Below are 25,254 nucleotides of genomic sequence, written 5' to 3'. Positions count from 1 at the left end.
CTGACTTTGGTTGACTTGCATAAGAAATAAGCATGGTCCGCTTTCCCTCTAAAGCAACCGTTAAACCTTTAAACCACAATGTAAGTAAAAACAAAATATAAAAATGGAGAAAAGTGGTTGAAAAATTGACACGAAGCGCCAATTGCCTGTGGAAAATCTAGAACTAAAGGCCCATGGCCATGGCCGACAAAAATATATTTTCACTTTCTTTTGCATGTCTGTGGCCGAATGTTTTCATTAAATTTGGTGTTTGACTATTCCAAATTTGGTTTCTTTTGTCTAAATTTATTTAGTTGAAGCTTATAACCATATGAACGAAAAAAAATTGATTCTCTGGTTCTCCCTATCTTTTAAATTCTAGACATTAAGTGTGTGGAAATTCTAGCTTGACTTACTCAACAGGTCCCTAAATGTAACTGGAGGGATTCCTACTCCTATCACTCCAACTTAAGTCCAATTCCAACATGGATTCTTATCTACTGTAATCCATACCTACTTTCATGTTCAAATGTCTTTTTTCCCTGCTTCATTTGCATCAAATTCCTAATTCATGAATGGTATGGTTATGAATGCTTCCTAGCTGCCTAAGGCTAAGTCATAGTCAAAAATAATCACAAATGATTATTATTCCATTTTTTTTTAGAAAAGTAATGCATCTCATTAACTACCAATTTTTTTTTTTCTATCTTCCTGTGCATCACACGGGTTTTTTTATAAATGTTATTATGTGAAAACAAATATTCCCGATATTATTCCACTTTTTAGAACCGAATACATTTTAGAATTTCGTCCATGAGCACATGGCAAGTTCCTCTGGGCATATATATATATATATATATTGCCCGTACCCCAAATGCATAGCTCCCTTTATGCAAAAGCTCATTGGACTTGAAGCATATACAAGTACATGTCTGCCCATAACTTCTGCCAAACTTTATTTAATATCACTTGGTCAAACAAGCTAGAATATCATCTGAAAGAGGTGTTTAAGCTTAAAAACTTATGGGATTAACATTGATCCCAAGTCTCCTCTACAAACAATAAAAAAAACAAGTTGAGCCACCGTCAAGTTCACCATTACATTGTGTTTGGTTATATGGCTCATTGTCATTTATTTGATAAATGGTGCCAGTTCATCGTAGAGGCATTTATATCAAAAGGATATTTAGTAAGATTATTTATTAAATAAATATTTTATAAATTTCTACAAGAGTCAATCATTTGGGGAAATACCGTTTTTAATATTTGCCCCAACATTCACCCCTTTAGTGGTAAGAATCTTAAATGGTAAGATTATTTATGTATTGCATAATGGAGTTGAAGGGTCCCTTTGGCTTATAGTTAGAATTGAAATCGGAATGGAATGGTTCATTCTTATAGTTTGTTTGGTTTGGACAGAAATGAGAATTAAAATCACTAAAAATGAGATTTCATTCCCAAGAGATGGGCAGGGAATGACCATTCTCTCGAATGGAGAAATGTCATTACAACAAGAATGGAAATAAAATTCTGATTCCACCCAATCAAATAGTTGGAATCAAAATAGCCTAATTCCAATTCCATTCAAAACCTTTGTTCCTTCAAACCAAAAGGACACTAAATATTAAATATCATCAAATAAACATTTATTAATAACTTTCTTATTTTTCAAAATAAATTCAATACAAAATTTTTATTAAATAAACGGCTACGATACCAAACAACCTCTTAGGCGTTGGTAGGGATGTTCGCCGTACACCCTTGGCAACGAAATGAAATTGCAAGCAAAATGGTTAAACGATGTCAAATAATCGTAGCTACTATTTATCCCGATAGCTGACATATGATGGGACTGGACCAGTTTAATTTGCCAGTTGCGACAAAGCTCAACAAAATCGAAAAACCATTAGAGGACTGGAGAGTAAAATTAGAGTACGACCACGACCACAGGCACACTGCACACATGGAGATGGAGATAATGTCATTTCTATGGCAAAAGACATCACTAAACACTGGGCTGGAATCTCCTATCTGCCGTATGAACTATTCTGGACAGAACACAGAACAAATTCAGGCAAGCGTCCACATTTCAGGTCAATTGTTCTTGCCGAAAAATAGGGTCAATGCGGAAAATGTTAAAAGGGAAAGATTACAATCCTGATTCCAGGCTGAATACATGAGTGATTCTTTCTGCCCCATCACATCGCATTTGGAAAACTGAATTCCGGATAATTTGTTGGGTTACAGAGGTGCAGACAGGGATTAAAAGTCCGAATTGATTTGCGTGTCTCACGTTTTGAGCTTCTTACCACTAAAACATTTAAACCAAGTTAATTAAATGGATGGTTGAGAAGTTGAGATTGTTTTAATGGCGGATGTGCAAAGCGCAATCTCAACTCAAGCCACAGAAGCGGCAAGGCAACGAAGCAAGATAGATTCTGTCACAGTCAGAGCTCAGAGCTTTAAGCATCAGATGCAGGGATGGTGTTGCCAAATATAAAAGGTTGGAGTCTTTTCAGAGGGCGTGATGATTAGGGGTGCAAGGACGGATATGCCATTATTAGAAGGATTGCAGGACAGATATGTCTTTCTGACCTCCCTTCCTAACTAGTACTCGCTACTCAGTACTCAAGTCCCTCGTCCCTCGTCCCTCGTCCCTCCCCACCTTCACCCTTGGCTCAACTCGATCGACTCAATGGCTAAATCAGTAAATCCCAAACTGACCTGTTCATGGGCCGGGCTCGGGGCCAAATAGCTAACGGCTTTGGCCCCCCTTTTCTCTCTTTCCTTTACTCCCAACCCAAGAGTCCAAATCGAAAGCAACACCAACACAGTGGCCATGTCGTGTCACAGCAAAGGGGGACGATAGACATAGACCCTGGCTCTCTCTCGTTTGCGATTGCGTTGACGACGGGATCACGACTGCCCAGGAGAATGTCTTTTAGGCCCGAACTCTGACACGCCGAAAGCGACGCGTGGCTATTTTTATGGTGGTCCCCAATCTTTCTCTCTATCTCCCCCTCTTTTTTCTCTACTATCTGCCCTTTTTTTGGCGCAATTTTTTATTTGTTATAAAATTATTAAAAAAAAAAAAGAAAAGGGTGGGGGTGGGGAATGCGGAATGCCGGACTGGGGACAGGAGGAGACTGGGGAGTGGGGAATGGTGAGGCGCATGTTCAAAAGACCTCTGGGGAGTTTTCACGCGTATGGGGCCACACGAGTGGTCCCACTTCTGTGGACCATAACATGTGAAGGCTCCCGTCCCACGGAAGCCAAAGTCTTATTGGACACGTGTTCAGCAACGGTTGATCCAAGGAATAACAAAATTTTCTTTATAGAAGCGCGAATGCCGGAGCTTGTGTTGTGTTGTGCCACCTCTCTTTTTCTCTTTTTCTCTTTACCCTTTTTTGTGTTATCTATCTCTCCTCTGATCCTCTCCTCCGGTGGCCACCCACTATCGCCGTCGTTGACACGAACCCTAATAATTGAAGCATCGGCTGATTTTTGGCTTCAGGACCTTTGTCTTCTCCGTTCCACCTAAAGTTGACAAAGCAATATCTGCATATGGTGCAGGAAACGCGTTTTCCACAGATAAAATCCTGAATTCAGAAATCATTGTTGCCAAAAAAGAAAGAAATGTTACCGGAGAAGGCAACAACTCATCAAAAGTTCCTCCATTTGAAGAACAAAAATTGTTGGTTGATTGATTGTTTCTTTTAGGTTGGTTGCAATCCAACTCCTCCTGAGTCCTGAGTCCTGAGTCCTGATCCCCCCCTGGGTTAATTCGATTAAAGGAAGTAAAGTTGTTTTCAGAACCCGTCCCCCAAGCATAGAAAGAAAAGCAAAATGCGCCTGTGCTGTGCAAATCCCAGTCGCTTTTGTAACGGATCAACCACTGTCTGCCATTCCAACCAAATCCCAGTGCAAATTCTAGACATTGCTTTCTAGGGCTACGACGTGTGAACCGAAACTTGGGGTTACTGACTACAAAATGGTTGCATTATTGGTAGGTGAAGAAGGATTTAATTGGAAGAGCCAAACCAAAGCTGTTTGCTGGAACGTACCATCATCTAAATGTCTATCCCCATTGTAAACGCAGCGACCCTCCCGAGTCCTGCTCGCTCAATGCGCATTACCCATGAGTCCTCGATTCGAATCATGGACAATTTGTTTAATTGTTGTTGTTTACCCAAATCCAAATTGGACGAATCTACCACCACTCACTTTGGTCTGCCATTGCCCACTTTGACTGACGGTGCTGGCTGGCATCCGAGCGACCTGGTTGGTGGTGGTGTACAGTGTACTGTTCCAGGCACAAACCCCAATCGAGCCACTCCCCCCTCACCCCAGCCCCCAGCCCCCCCCCCCCCCCCCCCCCCCTTTTCTCTTTTTTGCTCTGGACGATGCGAGCCCAATCGCAACCTGACGCACCAACTCCTCACTCCTCAAGACTATTCTTGTCAATTGAAGAATATATATATATATTTTTTTTGTAAGCAACGAGTCTATGCAACTCCAAATTGACGAAAAGACCCTTACTCTATTATAGTAGTTGATTTGTTTAGAGTAAAAACAAATAAAAAGTGCAAGCGATAAGCCCCTATCCTGTCCCTCCACCTAAAACTAAAAAAGAAAGCCAGGGCACAAAGATGAAAGACAACCGCTCACACTTCACCATCTCTTTCTCTCTCATCGGTCCTACCCCCTACTCACTCACTTTCCCATCATCATCATCATCTCATCTCATGTATGCATGTAATACATGCAGCATGCATGATGTTTATGTATATGCATGTATGATGATGATGGTATACGGAGATGCGATCATGACGAAGCCGCTGATGTTATAAAGCTTCTGTCTAGAAATAAGGAGAAACCGAGGCGCATGCAAAACCCTCATAATTCTGTCCTCTCTGACCCACGCAACCTATCCCATGCCTGGTGTTTTTTTAAGTTTCGGATTCCAACATTACGCATGAACCCTCTCCCTTCCCCCATGCCTTTACTTTTCTTTTAATTTACCACCTCCGCCATCGCCTTGTCTGGCATTCTGATTGTCTGGTTGATTGGGTATTTTGGGGATGATATTACGAGTAGGCAATTCGGCGATTCGGCTCCACTCGAACTCGATGCATTTAATGCAATTACCTTGATTTCCCGGGGGCAGTTTATTAACGACGAAGGTCATTTTCGTCCAATAATACCGTTTATAAGGTCTGCTCCATTTTTTTTTCTTGCACAGCGGAGAGAGCTAAGCCGAAGTTGTCGAACCACTGTAAGCAAACAGCAAGAGATGAAGGTGAGGGTTTCTGTCTAATATCTTTGGTTCTGTCCATGCTTTTCCTGCTGAAATTCCGAAGGAAAAGGAGAGATAGAGCTTTAGGGAATCGCCATGGCTGAAATCTTTTATTAAGTCATGAATTTTCAGTTCGTTTCAGCAGGGAGGTCCAACACATAAAATCGGTCTTCCTAGTATTTATTCCTTGGCTGTTGTATTATTGTGCAGGGAAAGCCTTCCTTTTCGTATTTTTAGGTCCTAGGAATTTAGGATGTTTCAAAGATTAGGAACCATATACTGAAGTCGACGGAGGAACCCCTCGAAAAGATGAAGATCGCTTCTGCGGGTTCCCTCTCTTAGAAGAGTGTGAACAAGATCGTGAAACCGCTCGTACGAGCAAGGTTCCGTCGTTGATGCTGCTTTCGTGTCTGTTCTTTCTGTTTGCCTGAAGGAACAACGAAAGGAAGCTCGGATCTTGAGAAATCTCTGGTTCCAATTCTTATTTGAAGTTTTAAATGTCAAGAAAGTAGCGTTTCTGAACGCATTCTGCGGGGACAACCAAGTTCAGCTCGGTTCTGGGGTCACGAAGGGAATCGGAGCATCGACGCATTCGAATTGTGTCGACCCGTCGGAAAAGAACTAACTTCGATCTCGAGGAATATCTGGTGTGAAAGTTCCTCCACTTCCCTCTTCCCTCTTGTTTATTTTGATTTTCTCGTTAGCTTCGGAAGACGGGAAGGAAAAAAAAGATATTAGACGGAATGCTTTTTTCGACTTTGTTCTAACGAGGTTTAAAAGAGGAAGAGGATAGCGTATTATACAGTTTCGGGCTTGAGCGGTTGAGCCTGCGAGTCTCAACTTCTTCGGTGGATATAAAAGCCTCAGAGCCTAACACGGTTGTGAGAGGCTGGAGAGGAGTTCGTTTGAGGTGGTTTACCGCTCCGATCTCGAAAGATCTATGTTTTCTTGTGTTCACCGCTGCCTCATAGTGAAGAAAGAAGGACAACGACGTTTTAGTTTGGGGAACACCAACTGTATTTCTTATTTATTTTTGTTTCCCTTCGCCCGAGCGCTTCGAGATTGTTAGAGAAGAAGACTTGGAAGTTAGAGACTCTTTGAAGCATTTCCTTCTTCAATGTTTCCTTTGACTTCTGGAGGAGAGGTAAGTATTAAGCCGAGTGAGAACTTTGTATCAATGCCAGAGGAGCTTAAACTGCCAACCCCACCTCTTGCTTGCTGATTATTTGAATCTTGAGAGCGGTCGAGAATTGCTTCTTGTGATCTCAGAGTCTCAATTCTTGCTAGTCGAGCACCTCAAACTAGTGGTTTGCTTCTGCTATTTTATCATCTTTAATTGTGAAGTTATGATGGCTGTTACGGCGTCCTGCAAGGATGGTAAAGGTGGAATGGAAAATGGAAAGTATGTCCGTTACACACCTGAGCAGGTCGAAGCGCTTGAAAGGCTCTATCATGAATGTCCAAAACCTAGTTCCATTCGTCGGCAACAGCTGATCCGAGAGTGCCCGATTCTCTCCAACATTGAGCCTAAGCAGATAAAAGTCTGGTTCCAGAATCGAAGGTATTATGAATTCTGCTTCTGAATTTTATGTCCATTACCAATTTATTAGTTTACATATAATACAAACTGTTTTTCTTCTTCAGATGTAGAGAGAAGCAAAGAAAGGAGGCTTCGCGCCTCCAAGCTGTAAATAGGAAGCTGACGGCTATGAACAAGCTCTTAATGGAGGAGAACGACAGGTTGCAGAAGCAGGTTTCGCAGCTGGTGTATGAGAATGGTTACTTCCGCCAACAGACTCAGAGTGTAAGGAGTTGTATTGTTATACTTTCTTCTTTGTTTTTTGGTACTTGTTGTTCTTCATTCTATTTTAACGTTTATTAATTTGTAGCTTGTGAGCATGTTAAATTCATCCTTGTTTCCTGAAGTTGGGTTTTGAGTTTGATTTTTTGTCTTGCAGACGGCCCTTGCCACCACGGATACGAGTTGTGAATCAGTGGTGACCAGCGGCCAACACCATTTAACGCCTCAGCATCCGCCAAGGGACGCTAGTCCTGCAGGGTTAGTGAAATACTGTAAATTTTGATAGGTCCTCTATTCTCGTGCTTTGTGACGACCTTGTTGTTGTGTGGCTTCTAAGGTTTTGTTTGTATTTTCCCTAGACTTTTGTCCATTGCGGAGGAGACATTAACAGAGTTTCTTTCGAAGGCCACTGGAACTGCCGTGGAGTGGGTCCAAATGCCTGGGATGAAGGTTGCCTCTCTCTCTCTCTCTCTCTCTCTCTCTCTCTCTTTCTTGTCTATTTGTCAATGTGCCAATACTCAATTCTCCCTATTGGATAACAAACATAGTTTTAAAATGAACGTAGCTTCCCTATGCTTTTTGGTGTTTTACATAATACGTCTTCAAATTTTTGAAAAATCTAGGTGCTCTTAACTTCTTCTGGCATACACGATCACTTAAATATCTTGTTCCTTGCTAATTGTTTTTGTTTTTCTGTGCAGCCTGGTCCGGATTCCATTGGAATCGTTGCTATTTCTCATGGTTGCACTGGTGTGGCAGCACGAGCCTGTGGCCTGGTGGGCCTTGAGCCTACCAGGGTGAGTTCTTTTTTCAACATTGTATTTTTTCATTTATTCCTCAATTGTTGCAATTCTCCTTAATTGTCAGTGGTTTTACTAATGAGAACGGTTTAATTCAATATGCTCCTTCAGGTTGCAGAAATCCTCAAAGATCGGCCTTCATGGTTCCGTGATTGCCGAGCTGTGGATGTCCTCAATGTGCTGCCCACTGGAAATGGTGGAACCATTGAGCTGCTCTATATGCAGGTAGGTGTTAATTGTTGGTGTAATACTCAAACACATGCATATGTTTCTTAGTTATGGTCCGTATCATAAACTTATGTTAACTTATTTGTTTTTCATTTGGTTTAGCTGTATGCACCAACAACTTTGGCTCCTGCTCGTGACTTCTGGTTGTTGCGCTACACTTCTGTTTTGGAGGATGGTAGTCTTGTGGTATGTAGCTCCTGGATGGCCTTCATTGGGATTGCAAAAAAAACCTGCAACCTTATAGCAGCATGTCTTCACTTTCTGTTTTCTCTTTCTGATTCTTTTTTTTTTGGAGCTATTCTGATGATTACATATGTACTATGAAATGGTCAGGTCTGTGAAAGATCACTTAGCAACACTCAGGGTGGTCCAAGCATGCCTACAGTGCAAAATTTTGTGAGGGGAGAAATGCTACCAAGTGGGTATTTGATAAGACCATGTGAAGGGGGTGGATCAATAATACATATTGTTGATCATATGGATTTAGAGGTACATGAATTATCTGCTGTATTTTTGCTACAAGTTTTGTGATTGTGTTTTTCCCTTTTTGGGTTAAGAGATATGTATGTTCTACGAGTTAGCTGTTCATTACTTAGAATTTCATTTTGCGAACCAGCCATGGAGTGTACCTGAAGTGTTGCGCCCACTTTATGAATCATCAACTGTGCTTGCTCAAAAGACAACAATGGCGGTATGCCTATCACTTCCATTGTTTTTTTTTAATCTTTATATAGGTTCAGTAACTGGACTGAAAAAACCAATTACTGGACATGTTGATTTGAAAAATCAAATTTGACCGTCCATTGTAACTTTTTTTTTCTCCTAAAAGGAACAAGTCACATCCTAATAGAGCAAATTTTTTCCGTTATCCAAAATTGCTAGGCAATGTTTGGTTAAGATGGTAGGTAGAGGTGGTAACGACTCAATATTAATATTTTATGTTTCTATTATTTTTTGCTGTTTCTATTAGGCTTTACGCCACCTGAGGCAAATTGCTCAAGAAGTTTCTCAGTCAACTGTCACTGGTTGGGGTAGAAGGCCAGCAGCTCTACGAGCGCTTAGCCAGAGACTTAGCAGGTCTGTATACTTAAATTAACTTTAAGATCAGCTAATTGTACTGGTTTGCAAATGTTTCAATATTATAAACTTGATAAAATTTGTTTTGCAGGGGTTTCAACGAAGCTCTTAATGGTTTTACTGATGAGGGATGGTCCATGATGGGAAATGATGGCATGGATGATGTAACCATCCTTGTAAACTCCTCGCCTAGCAAAGTAATGGGTGTCAACCTTACCTTTGGTAGTGGATTTCCAGCTATGAACAATTCTGTCCTATGTGCAAAGGCATCCATGCTCTTACAGGTCAGAATTGTGGCTATTTACACTTTTGCTGTATTTGTTTGTGAACTTTTTTTGGGGTGATAATAACATTGGGTGGTTTGCATGCATATTTTTGGCAATTCTGCTGGATTAAACATAAATTTTTATTAATTATTAAATTTTGTTTATATGGTATCGACCTAGGAAGTTTGTTATTCTTTATTGGGTGTTAATTCTTGATAGATATTTCTGCTTTTTTCCCCTGGCTTATGGTTTCGTTTTTATTAAAAATACACAACTTAAATTGTATTTCATGATGTTTTAATATTTTACATTTGATTTAAATAAATGCTTAAGTGTACTCTTTATTGTTTTCCTATTTCAATTATATTTACTTTTGGTAGATATTCAATGCATAGTTTGAATCTCTTCCACTTTCAAGATTTTCTTCCCATTGTTACCATTGTTTAAGTGGGTCCCACCTTTGTAAGTAAATCCTGAGCATTCTACTTGAAATGCAGCTACTATTGGATGGAAAACCTTTAGTGAAAAGTTGAATGAAGAAACTTTAGGCTCAGTTTGGGAAGAGTGCAAATACAAGGTTTAAAAATACTGGATACAAGGTTATGCACTCAACATTTTTGTTTTTGCAGTCTGCCCAAATGGAGCCTTTGGTACTGATAAAGCAATTGGAAAACCTCTTCTCCCATTTTTTCTGCTTGAAACCAAAACTGGGTTTGCAATTTTAATATTTAAAGCATAAGCATAACCCATTGGAATATTTGAAAAATACAAGGACAATCCTGGGGAGTTGATATTCCAATGGAAAATGCATAACCCATTGGAATATTTGAAAAATACAAGGACAATCCTGGGGAGTTGATATTCCAATGGAAAATTCATTTGATTTGTTAAGCAATTGGAAAACCTCTTCTCCCATTTTTTCTGCTTGAACCAAAACTGGGTTTGCAATTTTAATATTTAAAGCATAAGCATAACCCATTGGAATATTTGAAAAATATAAGGACAATCCTGGGAAGTTGATATTCCAATGGAAAATTCACTTGATTTGTTCTGCTTGTCCTTCATTGTTTCATTGCAGAATGTGCCTCCCGCGATACTTCTCAGATTCCTGCGAGAGCACCGATCAGAATGGGCTGACAGTAATATTGATGCTTATTCAGCTGCTTCACTGAAAGCTGGCCCTTGTAGCTTACCAGGATCTCGTCTTGGAAGTTTTGGTGGCCAGGTTATTCTTCCATTGGCTCACACAATTGAGCATGAAGAGGCAAGTAATTTGCTTTGTCAGGATACTGTACACTAACACCTGTTTTTTTAATGATTTTGATGTTACCTTGTATTAAATGTTGTTTTCCCAATGCAGTCTCCTGATTATTGTCAGGATTCTGTACACTAACAGCCATTTTCTTTGTCAGGATACTGTACATTAACACCTGTTTTTACTGATTTTGATGTTACCTTGTATTCAATATTGTTTTCCCAATGCAGTCTCTTGATTGTTGTGCATCTGACGTTATTGTTCTTGTTGTGTGCAGTTCTTGGAGGTAATTAAATTGGAAAGTATTGGACATTGTCAGGAGGATCCAATGATGCCGAGAGACATGTTTCTTTTGCAAGTAAGCATTCTTTACTCTCCTTTTAATTCATGTGAATCTCTCATCTAAGAACCACTGGAGAAAAGCAACCAAAAATACTTCGGAAGAAACTGCTCATAGTTTTGCAACCATAAAATATAAAGGAATGTGAAGAACTATGAAACCACAATGTAAAGAAAATCTGAGTTTTATGTGTGTGTTTGAGGGAGAGAAAGCTTCTTTGTTATTTGGCTAATTGCATTAAAGTAACTTTTTTCTTGTTATCAGTTTAAAACTGATTCTTTCATTTTTGCATTATTACTGCTGCAGCTATGCAGTGGTGTTGATGAGAATGCTGTTGGCACTTGCGCTGAACTCATTTTTGCTCCCATTGATGCCTCTTTTGCTGATGATGCGCCCCTTCTACCTTCTGGTTTCCGGATTATTCCTCTTGACACAGGGGTGGTATGTCTTTAAGTAACTGGCTTATGACAGCCTTTTTTTCCCATTTAACTTCTTCAAGCATATATGCAATCAGAACATTTTGATCATTAAAATTAGATGAGTTGTCTCTTGTATGCTTTTATTATGGAATTAGAGACATTATGTCATCTTTCTATGACTGTCCCTTTTTTGAGTTTGAATTGCATTTGTCAACACCATGCAGGATGCTTCAAGTCCAAATCGCACACTAGACCTTGCTTCTGCTCTTGAGGTTGGGACTGCTGGTAATCGAATATCTGGTGATTATTCTGGCAACACTGGAAACATGAGATCTGTGATGACAATAGCATTTCAATTTGCATTTGAGAGTCACTTGCAAGAAAATGTAGCATCCATGGCTCGACAATATGTTCGCAGCATTATATCTTCTGTTCAGAGAGTGGCTCTGGCACTTTCACCTTCTCGTCTAAGTTCTCATTCTGGGCTTCGGCCTCCACCAGGCACTCCTGAAGCACACACCCTTGCTCGTTGGATCTGCCATAGCTATAGGTCTGTTACATGAACTCATCATCATCAAAACATCCATAGTTGCAGTTGTTGGCATGTCTGCATTATGCTCAAATCGGAAATTGCTTTCATTTCTTGTTGTATTCAGTCATGTAAATCGATTGTCTACACTGTTGACAGGAACTTTTTGGGTGTGGAACTACTAAAACCCAGCAGTGAAGGAAGTGAATCCATTCTTAAAACTCTTTGGCATCACCAGGATGCTATCATGTGTTGCTCTTTGAAGGTGAGTGCTTGAATCTCTATTTCTCCACTTCAACATAGTTGTCTAAGAATAATTTCATTTGTTCTGTGACTACAGTAATTTCTTTCTTGTACATCATTGTTTTTGACTATTCAATTTTCATACAAGTTTGGTTGCCTTATAGACATGATCTTGCGTGTATTGAGATTTATTGTCTGCTCTGATTTGAGAGATGGATCTCTTTGCACTCGGTAACAATGATGTGCTTTATTGCATTTCAAAAGACAAGTTTTCACCCTGTCTCCCCCCACCCTGAGAAAAGGTTTTGTGGATGCATTTTGGACTGAAGGTGTAGCATAAAGATTAATGTCATAAGGATGATATAACTACTGATGAGCTTGAAAGATTAGATATATATAGAAAAGATGACCAAATTGAAGATATAAACATGAGCATAGTTTTCAAGGTGCCAAGGTGAGGGTAGGCAACAGGGGGTGCCTTGTCGCCTAGGCGATGAATTTTTTCAAGTAAAACTCATGTATCCTACAGTAGTTTCCTAGGTTCCATAACAAAAGGAATTAGTATATAAACATGAAAAATGGATATTTTAGTTTAGTAATGTCTGTTTTATAATTATAATCTCAAAAAATTAAGAATATAAAAGCATTTTATAACACAATTTACAAAACTACTTAGCGATTAATTTGGCACAGGTTGTCTTATGGCTCAACTCCACTGGAATATGCTACTTAGAATTCTCACACAAATTTTGAAATATGATTGTGGCATTTATAAATATTATAACAAGATGTTACAAATTATAGGACTGCAATTCTCAAACGAAGTCTTCAAATAGAAGAAATTAAATAGGTTCCTAACTGCCAAGTAAAAGGACATTTACAAGCTAGCAGTTTTACTAAATTAGGGCCTTAACATAGAGCACCCCAAATCACTGTTGCATGGACACAGGAATCAGAATCTAATTTGTGATGACTCGAGTCAGCAAGATGAAAAAACAAGGAGTCATAAACATGTCTAGAGACAAGTACAAACTATTGAACACCATATTTTCTTGACTTTTAACATTATAAACCTATAGAATTTTTAAAAGGTTGTCTTTGTCACTTAATACCCTTTCATAGGGAAAATGGCAATCAATTTGTGCAATTACTTTTCATTTATGTCAAATAAGCAAGGGAGAAAAAAAAATCACATAAAAGTGTCACTCAAGAATCTCGGGAAGGTTAGAGTCTAATGTGTTTCTTACGCAGACACTTCATCCATTTGTGACGAGTGATCTATGTTTTCTAACTCTTGTACCCTTTTTAATTTCTACAATCTCATATTACAAATATAGAATTGCAGTATATCAAGCAATCTATTTTAGGAGGAATATGTAATATGTGTAGGAAATATCACACAGCTGGTATCTAATTATTTAGAAGAAATGAAGAATGCATCATGGAAGCAGACTAAAAAATATGGTGTCTCAAGTAGAACATGAAAGAAAATGTGCAATGTGAATTGAGGTGTGACACCTGATATGCGTTCTAGAATGTAAGGTTTACTTGAAAAGTGCCTGGGAGATAGTCAACACGGTAAGGATGTATTGCCACTGTGCTGAGTTGCTGTTGTTAAGTTGTACTGTGGGAAATGTTGGACAAAGGATCAGACACCATAATGCAATAAAGAAATAAAAGCATGAAAACATGGTTTTTGTGGCTCAGCTGTGTGCCTATGTCCATTACTAAATTCTTCAAAATTACAGTTAGGTGTGCGATGTAGATGATCTAGTTCGTAATCCTAAATGTTTGATGAAACTTTTCTCTTACCCTAGGAAATACCTAAAATGAGGTTTCCACTTGAACTGGAAGCCATATGAGATGGCTTTTGAAGTTCTATGTTCAGGAGTCCATGATAGAATTTGATGCACAAGCACGATAAATCAAACATTGTAAACTTACAAAAGTGACAAATGTGCATGCGATTTTCAGCATCTGTCCTCATGAAATCTTCTGGAGCATAAAATGGCTAGACAAAGTCTGGGAAGCTCTGAGATTCCATAATATTGCTTTTGCCAGTAAGGAATTCCACAAATCTGCAATATTAGCATGGATTTAAATGACTATATATGGGAATCGGAAATTTATCAAATATATAAGGGTATATATTGGTAAATAGGAAATCAAGAGTAATGCAAAACATGGATGATCTTGGTCCTCTTTTATTCCATTGCTTCTGCTCTCGAATGTAAAGACAGTATTTTGGTTAGCCATTGTTAGAATGTAAAGATGCATCACTAGATGTTTCAGAGTTTCAAATCTGCCATTGTTTATAACTGTGCTCTTTTTTTCTCTATTACCTTGACATTAAAGTTTATTTTATGATGTAATTTTTGCATTTTTTGTAGGCACTGCCAGTTTTTACCTTTGCAAATCAGGTAGGTCTGGACATGCTCGAGACAACCTTAGTTGCATTGCAAGACATTACTCTGGAGAAGATATTTGATGATCATGGACGAAAGACGCTCTGCTCAGAGTTCCCACAGATAATGCAGCAGGTTTTGTACTGCCCTTTGAACACTAAGCTTATTATTTTTTCTGTTGTTGTTCTTGAAGGGATTGTTTTAGAATTACATGTAGTTAGATGTTTCATTTTTCTTTGGACTTGGTTTGGTAAGAGTACAAATACACATATCTACAGTGCAAATACATACAAAATCGTACAAAATACAAGGTTTTGCAGTCTACATATTTGTATTTATACTCTTTCCAAACTGAGCCTTAATATAGTTTAACAGCATAAGTTCATCATATAAAGGATTCATTGCTGGGATTTTATTAAGAAGCTAAAAAAGACTTTCTTCTTGAAATCCTTAGTCAATCTCACTTTGTTCTTGAGGACCCTATTTTAGAGAAGTGCGTCCAGATGCTGCTGAAAACCAGTATGAAGTGACTTTGAATTCCCTTTACTACCAAGAGGGGATATATTTCATCATCACCAACTTGAACCAAATGGCTTGGTTTTTCTGATGCATTATTTGGTGTTCTTTAATGTTGTGGAATCTTCTTATTTCACTTTATTATCTTTTTTTTTTTTCATCTTCACCAACTTGAACCAAATGCCTTCTTTTTTCTGATGCATTTTTGGCGTTCTTTAATGTTGTGGAATCTTCTTGTTTCACTTTATTATTATTATTATTTTTGCAAACTAGACCTTCCCAATTTCCTACTTTTTTTTCTTACAAAATAGGATATTTCTAATTTTTTAACTTGTCTTTTGTTATTTCCTCGATTGCTCAACATCCTATGCTTCTTCATAGGATGTTTTATTACTTCTTTTGGAAATTCGTCAATAATGTTCATGGTATTGGTTGGTAATTTGAGTCTTACAAGGCACATTTCTCCTTGCATCTCCAATTCTGTGTACCTCCACTTCAATCTCTTTTTGTGGTTATCTCAGATCAACAAGCCATAACAACCAACCATTTGGGGTTTACACATCCTGCCCCACGTGTCATCAGTGCACAAAATCCCAGAGCAATATCTTCTGTCAAATTGTCGCCTTTAGATAATTCTTCAGTCCTTGCTACTTCCATACTGTTCTGTTTGGACTATGGCCCACCAACTGGATAACTTGGGTCAAATATATTATTGCATTTTTCTGTAGTGGTTGACCTTATGTGTGGTAGAGAATAATATATAGAATTCAAGTAAATGTGGGCAATCTATTTTCTCAGCATAGTTGTTCACTGTTCTATTCTATTTCGATTCATTGCAGGGGTTTGCATGCCTCCAAGGTGGTATTTGCCTATCAAGCATGGGCAGGCCAGTCTCCTACGAAAGAGCCGTAGCCTGGAAGGTGTTGAATGAAGAGGAAAACGCTCACTGCATATGCTTTTTGTTTGTTAACTGGTCTTTTGTCTGAGGTTCAACGTCCCAATCAGAGCATCGGACAGGAAGAACGAGTAAAAGAAAACAGAACTTCTTTTACTTTTCCTTTTGTTATCATCTCTCCCGCTTTTCCTTTCTGGAATGGAGACACTGGAATGCCTCGGTAATGTTTAGTGAACCTCGGAGGTTAATTCTGGGCCCTACTTTTGTTATCATAGATTTTGAGATTGTGCTTGAATCTATTGGGTCATGTGCCTCTCTGCTTCGCTGCCTGTTCTGTGACTCGAGGTTCATCTGGGTGAAACCCGGATGGTTAGACATACGTATATGCTCACTCGTTGGCCAAATTCTGTGATGTGGCAATCTCTCTCCTGCTTTGAGTGCGCTATAGTGTTTGCTGATTCCCGGGCCAAACCTCTCCCATATTCCTGTCATCTTTTGTAGCCCAACATTTCATTTGCGAGGTCATATATCTGAGCAGCTACATTAAAAGTTCAATCTGGTTGGATGAATGGAGCTTACGTGAAATGGAGGGATTGGAACAACAATGGGAGATTCCTAGAGGTTGGCTTACTCCAGCAACCCAACGGATTGAACATTCATATTGTACCTTTCTGGTACTTGGGCTGTGCTTTGTTATCTGGGTTGCATAGCCGTAGGGTTCCCGTATACAAGTTGTCCATGCACGATTGTCACAAGTTCTTTGATCAATCCAAACTTGGGTCGATGCTTTTACATTTCAGACGTAATTCCATATTTTCATTTTCAACCGACGTTTACTGGACTAGGAAATATCTAGTGTATTTATAACGTTGAAGATATAGTTTTCAGTTCTCACAAGATTGTGTTAGACACTTGACACCGTTCTTAAATCTTTTCACTTTTTTTCCAACCTTTGAGGCACGGGATCACTTATTTCCCTTAACATTTTGGATATAAATATAATTCCAAGGTTTAATATCACTTGATTTCATCATTAATAAAGTTTCTCCTTTCGCCATAAAAACGTCGCCGACCTCCCCGAGTCTTGAAGAATGTTTTTGACCTCTAGTCCTCTACCATCTTGGTCTGAGGTGAAATCCGTTACGCCTGATGGTATTTGGCTTTTGGGTTAAAACCCAAACCAGGCAGGCCCTTTGCCATGTATTTAGGTTTCCACCTTAACGTTTTTTCGTCCAGTTGAAGGTGGTGTCGCATCGATACATCTAGGGCTGGTGTTTAGCTTTCATTCCATTGTGCAGTGATAAAGCATGAATAACTCGAGGTCGTGGTTCGTTCCAGGCTTCGGATTCCTTGGCTGGAGCCTGGATCCATGGCGCATGATGGGGTCCCTTTCAGTCGAGTGAGAGGTGATCCAAGCCTCACGGGTGCAAAGCTAAAACTTCGTTGAGTATTGCCAAATGCTAACCCCAATCACAGAACGCTTGGCAGGATAGTTATTTTGTCATATTGGGGCAAGGGCCTGGCCAGGCAGGGCCCTGATGGGAACTAAACCAGAGTTGAGATCATTACGTTGCAGAATTCAAAGTTCAGATGGCAGAACAGACCGACACTGTGGAATCTACCCGCTCCAGACCTTGCATTCCGCGCTGGCACGGACGTTAATTGATGGGCATAGTCTTGTAATAGCACCTCCTGGCTCCGGCAGCGTGCTTGGCAGCTGGTGTTTTGTGTTCTAGCTCAGGTGTTCTTTGTTGAGATGCGTGGTAACCAGTGGCAATGGCATTGATGCTTGCCGAGCTGGTTCCCTCGTTTAATCTTAAACAGGAAAAGGAAAATTGCCAATCCCATGGAAGAGAAATTAGGGTTATATAGCAGTCTCTTCTCTCTTGTGTGGTTGTTAATTTTTGCCAAGAGGATCTTGTAACATTCATTTGTAACACTCTGGAATAATATATATCTCAAGTGAAAAGTAGGGGTCAGGATCAGGTTCAGACCAACCAAGAACTAACCGTGCATCGTAATCATCTCATTTTAATGTAAGCGATAAATCTAATTATAGTTCTTAAAAGGGTGTTAACTTGGTAGAATCTCAAACTAGCAACAACAAAGAAAAGTGGGTAGTTGATTTCAGTAATGGCTTAGCATCATTTCTAGTCCTGTGGTAGTATAGAGTTTTGAATGGTTGTTCCGTGGACAGTCTGTCCTAAGCTAGGACTCCTTAGTCCTTACCATGATGCATTTGCATTATAGACCAGTCCCAGAAAGGATACATCCATTGAATGATTCATCAGAGAATTTAATTCCATCACCATTACTCTATATGACTCAAGGCATATTGTACCAGTGCCTTCATATACAGCTCAAAAGCCCATAACACAGTCAGAACGTTTACTTAATTAACATGATTTCTTAGACCTTTAATTAATCTAAGTTCTTCATTGCCCAGATACTCAAAGATACCTGGGGAAATTTAGTTTCAGTGGTGCAAAAGGCAAATGCAAGATACCCGTGAGGTTAGGTGAGGGAAGGGATCTTGAAAGCCGACACCACAAAACCTATAATATATTATTGTGAAAGAGAAAAATCATAGTTCTACTTCTACCAAATTCATGAATAATAGGGAAAAATGTTAAGTTTGACTCTCAGAAGTTGTAGTTATTAACATGCCCGTAGAAAAGAAATGCTTTTGCAGTAATACTCGCATGTTTTATAATTGTCCCTCTATTTCTGTTAGCCTTGTCTTTGTACCATAATTACTTCACTTTGTACCCTTTGCATGAAAATTCAAATTTACGGTCCTTGATTAAGCATTGGAAATATATGGGTAAAATCTTCTCAATTAATTGCTACATCTAGAGTTCCAATTAGTATAATAGTACTGCCTTTTGTTTCCTTCTGTTACAGCAGAAGTTATTGGATCAATCACCCTCTATCAATTTCAATTTAAGCTTGTCCATCCCGATCAGGGAATGTATGTGTAGTCAAATTCAAATATAACTCTATGTGGTTATAGCAATTCAAACATTCACTTTGACCCCCAGCATATGTTGACACTTAAGTCACTTCATGAAGAATAACCAGTAATCCCAAGCTAATATGTTCTTTGTTTTCACTTCAGTGGTAGACACAGCTCACAAGTTGGTGTCTTTGGCAGCCTACCATTGGATAGAATGTTTCTAAATTTGGACCGGAATTTTGTAACTGGCTAACAAATGAACAAAATATATAAAAGTTGTTTAGGCTGAACTAGGAACAGTGCCAAATAGTGAAAGTCACAATAGTAGGTAGTGAGATAATGAACTGGATCGGTGATGAACCAACTGTCCCTAGTATATTTATATTAACGGCGTTGTGTATGTACAAGGAGTTTTCTCCTATCATGGAAACTTCAGGGATAAGAAGATAAGAATTACATGAGAGAGCTACATGATAAGAATTACATGAGAGAGCTATATGATAAAAGCTCCATGTGCATATCGATCAAGCACATGGAGCTTGTTATGTAGAGCTGTAAATTGTTCGCCACCAAGGGGCTTGGTGAGAATGTCAACAATCTGATCGTCGGAGGAGATGAACTGGACCCGAAGACGTCGAGTAAGCATCAAATCACGAAGAAAGTGGAAGTCAAGTTCGACATGGCGAGTATGTGCCTGAAATGCAGGATTGGCCGCGAGATAAGTGGCTTCGATTTTATCACACCAAATGGTGGGGGGTTCAGGGAGGATGATACCGAGATCCCAGAGAAGAGATGCTAGCCAAAGTACTTCGATGGCCACCATGGCACATGCTCAAAACTTAGACTCCGTGTTGGAGAATGTGACAGTGGCCTATTTACGAGAACTCCACGCAACCAAATTGTTCCCCAAGTAGATAGCAAAACCATCGGTGGAACAACGATCATCGGGACAGCCAAGCCATTCAGCATCTGATTACACTTGAAGTGCAGAGACAAAGCCTTGGAATAAACACAAGCCATGAGAGATGGTATGTTTGAGATAGCAGAGTATCCATTTAACTGCAACCCAATGCACCTGTGGGAGATTGTAAGAACTAAGAGACCTCACTGATGGCAAAAGAGATGCCAGGACGGGTGATAGCAACATAATGCAGGGCCCAACAATACTTCTGTATTTAGTAGGGTTAGAGAGAGGTTGGCTGTCAAATTTGGACAGCTTAGTGCTAGAAGCCATTGGAGAAGAAACCGACTTAGAAGTATCCATGTGAGTTCGGTGTAACAGATCACATATGTACCATTGTTGGCTTAGGGTGAGTCCATTAGAATGCCGGAGAAGTTCAATACCTAAAAAATAATTAATAGGACCAAGGTCCTTGAGAGAGAAATGACGTGATAAGTGCATGATGCACTCACAAATAGCCGCATTAGAGGATCCGACCATCAAGACATCATCAACGTAGACCAATAGATAGAGAGTCACGGAGCCAGAGGAATAAACAAAGAGAGTAGTGTCTATATTTGAAGTTCGCAAGCCCATTTTTAAAAGTTGATCCGTAAGGCTTGAATACCAAGCATGGGGAGCTTGTCGATATAAGGCTTTGTGGAGCTTGCATACATGGTTAGGCTTGGAGGGTCCTTGATGCCTTTTGGTTGTCAAACAAAAATATCTTCATGAAGCACACCATTCAGGAAGAGTAGAGTGTGGATCGTGACGGGTTTGACTACCGTGTTGAAGGTGGTGGTGAAGTCAACTCCAGGAACTTGCGTGAAGCCTTGAGCAACAAGGCAAGCCTTGTAACGGTCGATGGTAACATTAGGCCTGCGTTTGATTTATAAATCCATTTGGTGTCGACAACATTCATATCAGCAAAATGAGGTACAAGAGTCCAAGTGCCTTGTGAAATGAGTGCATTGTACCCTTTTGTCTATGGTGTCATGCCAATGAGCAGAGCGAGACGCTTCAGAATAGCAAGTAGGTCCGGTATTGTCATCATTTAATTGAGCAAGCAAGCTCTATGGCAATGGATACTTGGTTATGAGATGCAAGCGGGGGTCTGGGGGCAGTGCTGCATCCATAGAACGGGTCACCGTGGAATGATGTCGAGCAGGATGTTGTACAATTGGTGTGGCATCAAGAATATCTTTGAGATTCCTGGACAAATAATAAATTCTTGGATAGGTTTGGCACATGAAAAATATCATTTAGAGTAAAGTGATGAGAGGCAAAATTATTAGCAGATGAACCAACATGTCTAATCACCAAACCTGAGCCGTTATCAACTTTCACTTGATCGGACCCTCCATATTAAGATCGATTTTGGAGATTCTCAACGTCGGGTGCTATGTGATGAGTGGATCCGTGTACCAAGTTGGGTCAAATGAGGAAGTAGAACCACTGTTGTAGGCTATTGGTTCTGCTTCTTCATCCTTGAAGTTTAAATCATATCGACGGCAACGCTTGACTGTACCATGTTCTGGTTTGTTGCACAACTGATAAACCATTGGATTGTCGTGCCCCCTGCCTCTGTTATTGGTGCGTCTATCAGAGGGATCACACCCCTTGCCTCAGCCACGGTTGTTATTGGGAGTACTATACTGCTGATTATTACTGGAACCTTTCCCTTTGAGATTGGCGTCATTCACTGAGGGAGAATTGGAATCCACTACAGTGGTGTTTTGTTCCAACCAGCTTTCATGACCAAGAAGAATTCCTAACACATCATCAACATCAAGGTTCTCTAGATCGAACCTATTAGTAATAGCGGTAACAACGAATTCATATTCAGATCCAAGACTGGCGAGAATATAGAGAATCAAATCATTGGCATTGATAGGTCCAGCTACTGCAACAAGCTATCAACAATTGACCTAGCTTTTCTAACATACTCAGAAACAATCATACCTCCTTTCTTTAAACTCTGCAACTGTCTCCTATATCAGAGTAGCTTTGAATGAGAATAGTTTGCAAAAGACTTTGTGAGAGCATTCCACACTTTACAAGAGGAGCGATACCCAACAACTTGTGCAAAGGCACCCTCGGTTAGTGACGCAATAATCCATGAGAGCACAGGTTGGTCTTTCTCGAACCAGTCTGAGCATGCCAGATTCAGAATTCTAACCTCGTTCCCATTTGAGTCTGATATTTCTTTTGGAGGAGGGGAAATTGAGCCATCAACATAACCCATCGGCCGATTCTGTAAAGAACTGGGAGTAGCTGAGCTTTACAGAGCAGGTAGTTGTCATTGCTTAGCTTAATCGGGAGATAGTGTGCACCACTGATGTGGGAGGTGTTCGAACCCGAAGTGTGATCAGAGGTTGCCATTAGGGAGGTCATTGCTTTAATACCAATACCAACTGAAGGTCACAACAATAGGTAATGAGATAATGAACTGGATCAGTGATGAACCCACCGTCCCTAGTATATTTACATTAACATAATTGTATGTACAAGTTCTTGTATCATGAGAAATTGAGGGATAAAAAGATAAGAAGAGTTACATGATAAGATTTATATGAGAGAGTAGAGTTCTGGTGGGAAATTAATGTAACTAAGAGACAGGTGGAAGCTACTCTAATAAAAACAATGGTCTGAGCAGCTGAGTTAGGATCTCCAAACCCACTTCCTGTTGGGAATTGGAACAATGGAATCCGTTTATGATTATATACTCCCCTTATAACTGGCTCGTCAATAACAAGTTGTTGGCACGTCTCCATCCATCCTCATCCATGGGTTGCACTTGACGAAATACCCAACGAGACGTCCACCATAAGATGTACCAGAACATCACCATATCCTGAATCTATCATGTCCTACAGCTGCAAGGTCATATTTGATTAAGTTTCACTACAGAATTGAATCACTAACTTCAAGTCTCTTTCAGTCCGAGTCCTGCCAAAAGCTAAACTCTTTATCAAGCTTTGTTTGTTGGACATACAATAGAATTTGAGAGAGATGTTTTAACTGAACTCTCTCCCTATCCGTCAAATCTTCTCTGAACCCCACACTCCAGTTGGTGATGTAGAACCTCCATAGTCCATCCTATTTAAGTGTAAAGTTCAACTTGATCATTCCCACCTATTCCACTGGTGATCCATCTTTCAATTTCAATCAAAGCCCAGGTCGCGCTGTCGTTCATGGTATGAAATCTCATGTCATTCCTGTCCATGAGGTCAGTTTGGAAACAGTACAAATACACACTAAATAATATAAAATACAAGACTTTGCACTACTAAGCCTAAGTGTATAGTACATGCATACAAAAAATGACACTTAGAGTTTTATCTCTCTGCTTGCCTTACAGATGTTTACACATACAAAATGTCTTCATAGGAAAATAGGAATTTTCTTTATCTATCTTCATCTAATCTGATCGTCTTATCGAAGCTATATGGGGTTGGTTACCGCCATTCTGTTTAAGTGTTATATTCATCTTTAAATTGTAGATGCTTAAATCATTTCTAATTACTTCTCTCCAAGTCCTTTTTGGTCTGTTCCTAGCTCTTTTCACCCTTTCAACTATCTAGAACAGATCACTTCTTCCATCATTTTACCACGTTCCGTTCCTATCTTTTATAGTTTTACCACTCATATCCATGTATGCATAGGTATTTCCGCCGCATTCATTTTTTGGACATGTTTAAAAAAATTTAAAATATAAAAAAGTAAAGGAAATTATAATTTTAGGCCACTTATGTTGAAACAGGACTAAATGATGAATTAAGATTTATGTTGCCAAGGTTTTTAAAACTAAACCAGACAATGAATCGGTCAGGGGTCTGATTTTTAGGTCGAATGGTTCGATCATTTGAACTGAATGAACGGTCTGCTCTGACAAAAAAATAAAAAAGGCCAAAAACTGTTGAACGGTTCAAACAGTTTAAATGACTGGATCAGCGATTTACTGACCAAATCAATGTTAACGGTTTTGGGATAAAATGGAACCAATCACCTAACCAATTCCCAGTTTTTCCAATCCAACCATCCGATCCGATCCAGTTTTGAAAACCTTGTATGTTGCCAATCCATATAATTTGATATAAGGGTTAGATGATGATTATGATACAGAGGAATTATTTTGTTGATATATTTATTCATCAAAAGAAAATTATTTTGTTATCACCTGTGTGGCATATGCATTTTAAGTGGATTGAGGCATCTAAGAGACAAATATCAATATAGTGATTATGTACTCAGGGTGCTCAGAGAATGTGCCTACCAGACCCATCTCTGTACTGTACAAGTACACTGAGTAAGCATATATATATATATATATATATAAAATTGTTTTGCTTGTTGACACCTGTCATGAAAAATGTAAGAAAAATCTTTATATAATGCATGTAAACAAGGTTGAGAGGATTTTATGGGACAGGTACCACATTACATATAATGTACTTATTGTTCAGTGTGTGCTCTCCGAGACTGCCTACTAGATTCAAACATTCAGTCTCTCCTACAGAGACAGAGTACATGGGTTCCTCTCAGAGGCCCACTTACAACAAAAAGGCCCTTTGACAATTTGGAAAATTGTCTCAACCAAACTTCCCAACCAGATCCAGAATGCCTTTCTCTTCAATACTTCCCTCTGTTTAATTTTTCTAATGAACAATACCATGAAATTATCGAAGGGATGGATGCACGTGTATCATATCCCAGTCTGAAACAGGCCAAGTGTCCCAAAGTAGAGAAACATACAAGCAAAATGTTTGTTATTAGGTCTACACAGTGGCGTGGAGATGTGTATCTGTTAAGAGCTTTTTACCTGTCAAGTCTTGATCAAAATCTTCTTTCAAAGTGAAGAAAAATGAGCTATAGAATAGAAGAAGGAAGCCAAAGCGCTTTTGCATGGTCTACTATAGTATAATCAATCTCTTTGAAGCTTTAAAGAAGAAAACACCATCAATCAAGTCTCTCTGCCGGCCAAATTGCTTACCTGGGTTTTGCTTCTAACAATGTCAAACTGTTCATATATTCACTTATTTTACAGTAAAGGTATGTATATACTCACTTTAGTCTCCCCTTTGCCAAAGGAATCTTCTATCAACGTACGCTCAAACAGTTCTCAGTGTGCAAAAGAGAAAAGAGTTCTTCTCACTGCCATCATTGCTTAGAAGAAATGGACGAAAAGGAACTAAACATCATCATTAGAACAGAGCAGAGGTGGATCACGAGTTGGGACTTGGGAGGAACCCCATCTCCAAATTCTTCTCCTTTTGCCTTCAGTGGACTGCAATTTCAGCCCTAACCAT

The 25,254-nt window shown here is 39.4% G+C and overlaps 1 protein-coding gene, 1 long non-coding RNA gene and 1 other non-coding gene across 4 annotated transcripts; 1 reads left to right on the top strand and 2 right to left on the bottom strand.

The window, feature by feature from the left end:
- Positions 1–4,857: 4,857 nt before the first annotated feature.
- LOC104604509 (homeobox-leucine zipper protein ATHB-15-like) lies at positions 4,858–16,461 on the top strand. 2 transcript variants are annotated; one of them, XM_010268882.3, is made up of 19 exons: positions 4,858–5,278; positions 5,486–6,836; positions 6,920–7,079; positions 7,234–7,334; positions 7,436–7,526; positions 7,778–7,873; positions 7,988–8,101; positions 8,207–8,290; positions 8,438–8,593; positions 8,721–8,795; positions 9,075–9,181; positions 9,273–9,465; positions 10,526–10,711; positions 10,980–11,060; positions 11,349–11,483; positions 11,686–12,011; positions 12,150–12,255; positions 14,624–14,773; positions 15,994–16,461. In XM_010268882.3, the coding sequence occupies exons 2-19, from the start codon at positions 6,622–6,624 to the stop codon at positions 16,138–16,140; spliced, it is 2,523 nt and encodes an 840-aa protein (XP_010267184.1). In that variant the 5' UTR covers positions 4,858–5,278; positions 5,486–6,621; the 3' UTR covers positions 16,141–16,461. The 2 variants fall into 2 exon arrangements, with proteins under 2 accessions (XP_010267184.1, XP_010267183.1); XM_010268881.3 differs by having other exon boundaries at positions 4,858–6,836.
- Positions 16,462–19,361: 2,900 nt separating this feature from the next.
- On the bottom strand, positions 19,362–22,962 carry LOC148790581 (uncharacterized). Its single transcript, XR_016077738.1, has 2 exons — positions 21,271–22,962; positions 19,362–21,157 (listed from the first exon to the last, which is right to left on the bottom strand). It is a non-coding gene; the product is annotated as an uncharacterized LOC148790581 (long non-coding RNA).
- Positions 21,732–21,840, bottom strand: LOC148790582 (small nucleolar RNA Z247). Its single transcript, XR_016078189.1, has one exon. It is a non-coding gene; the product is annotated as a small nucleolar RNA Z247 (small nucleolar RNA).
- Positions 22,963–25,254: the final 2,292 nt, after the last annotated feature.

The sequence above is a fragment of the Nelumbo nucifera genome, chromosome 6 (assembly GCF_055504915.1).
Source record: "Nelumbo nucifera cultivar China Antique chromosome 6, China Antique-T2T, whole genome shotgun sequence".
NCBI lineage: Eukaryota > Viridiplantae > Streptophyta > Magnoliopsida > Proteales > Nelumbonaceae > Nelumbo > Nelumbo nucifera.
Note: the sequence above shows the minus strand (reverse complement) of the source record. Positions and strands in the feature narration are given on the sequence as shown.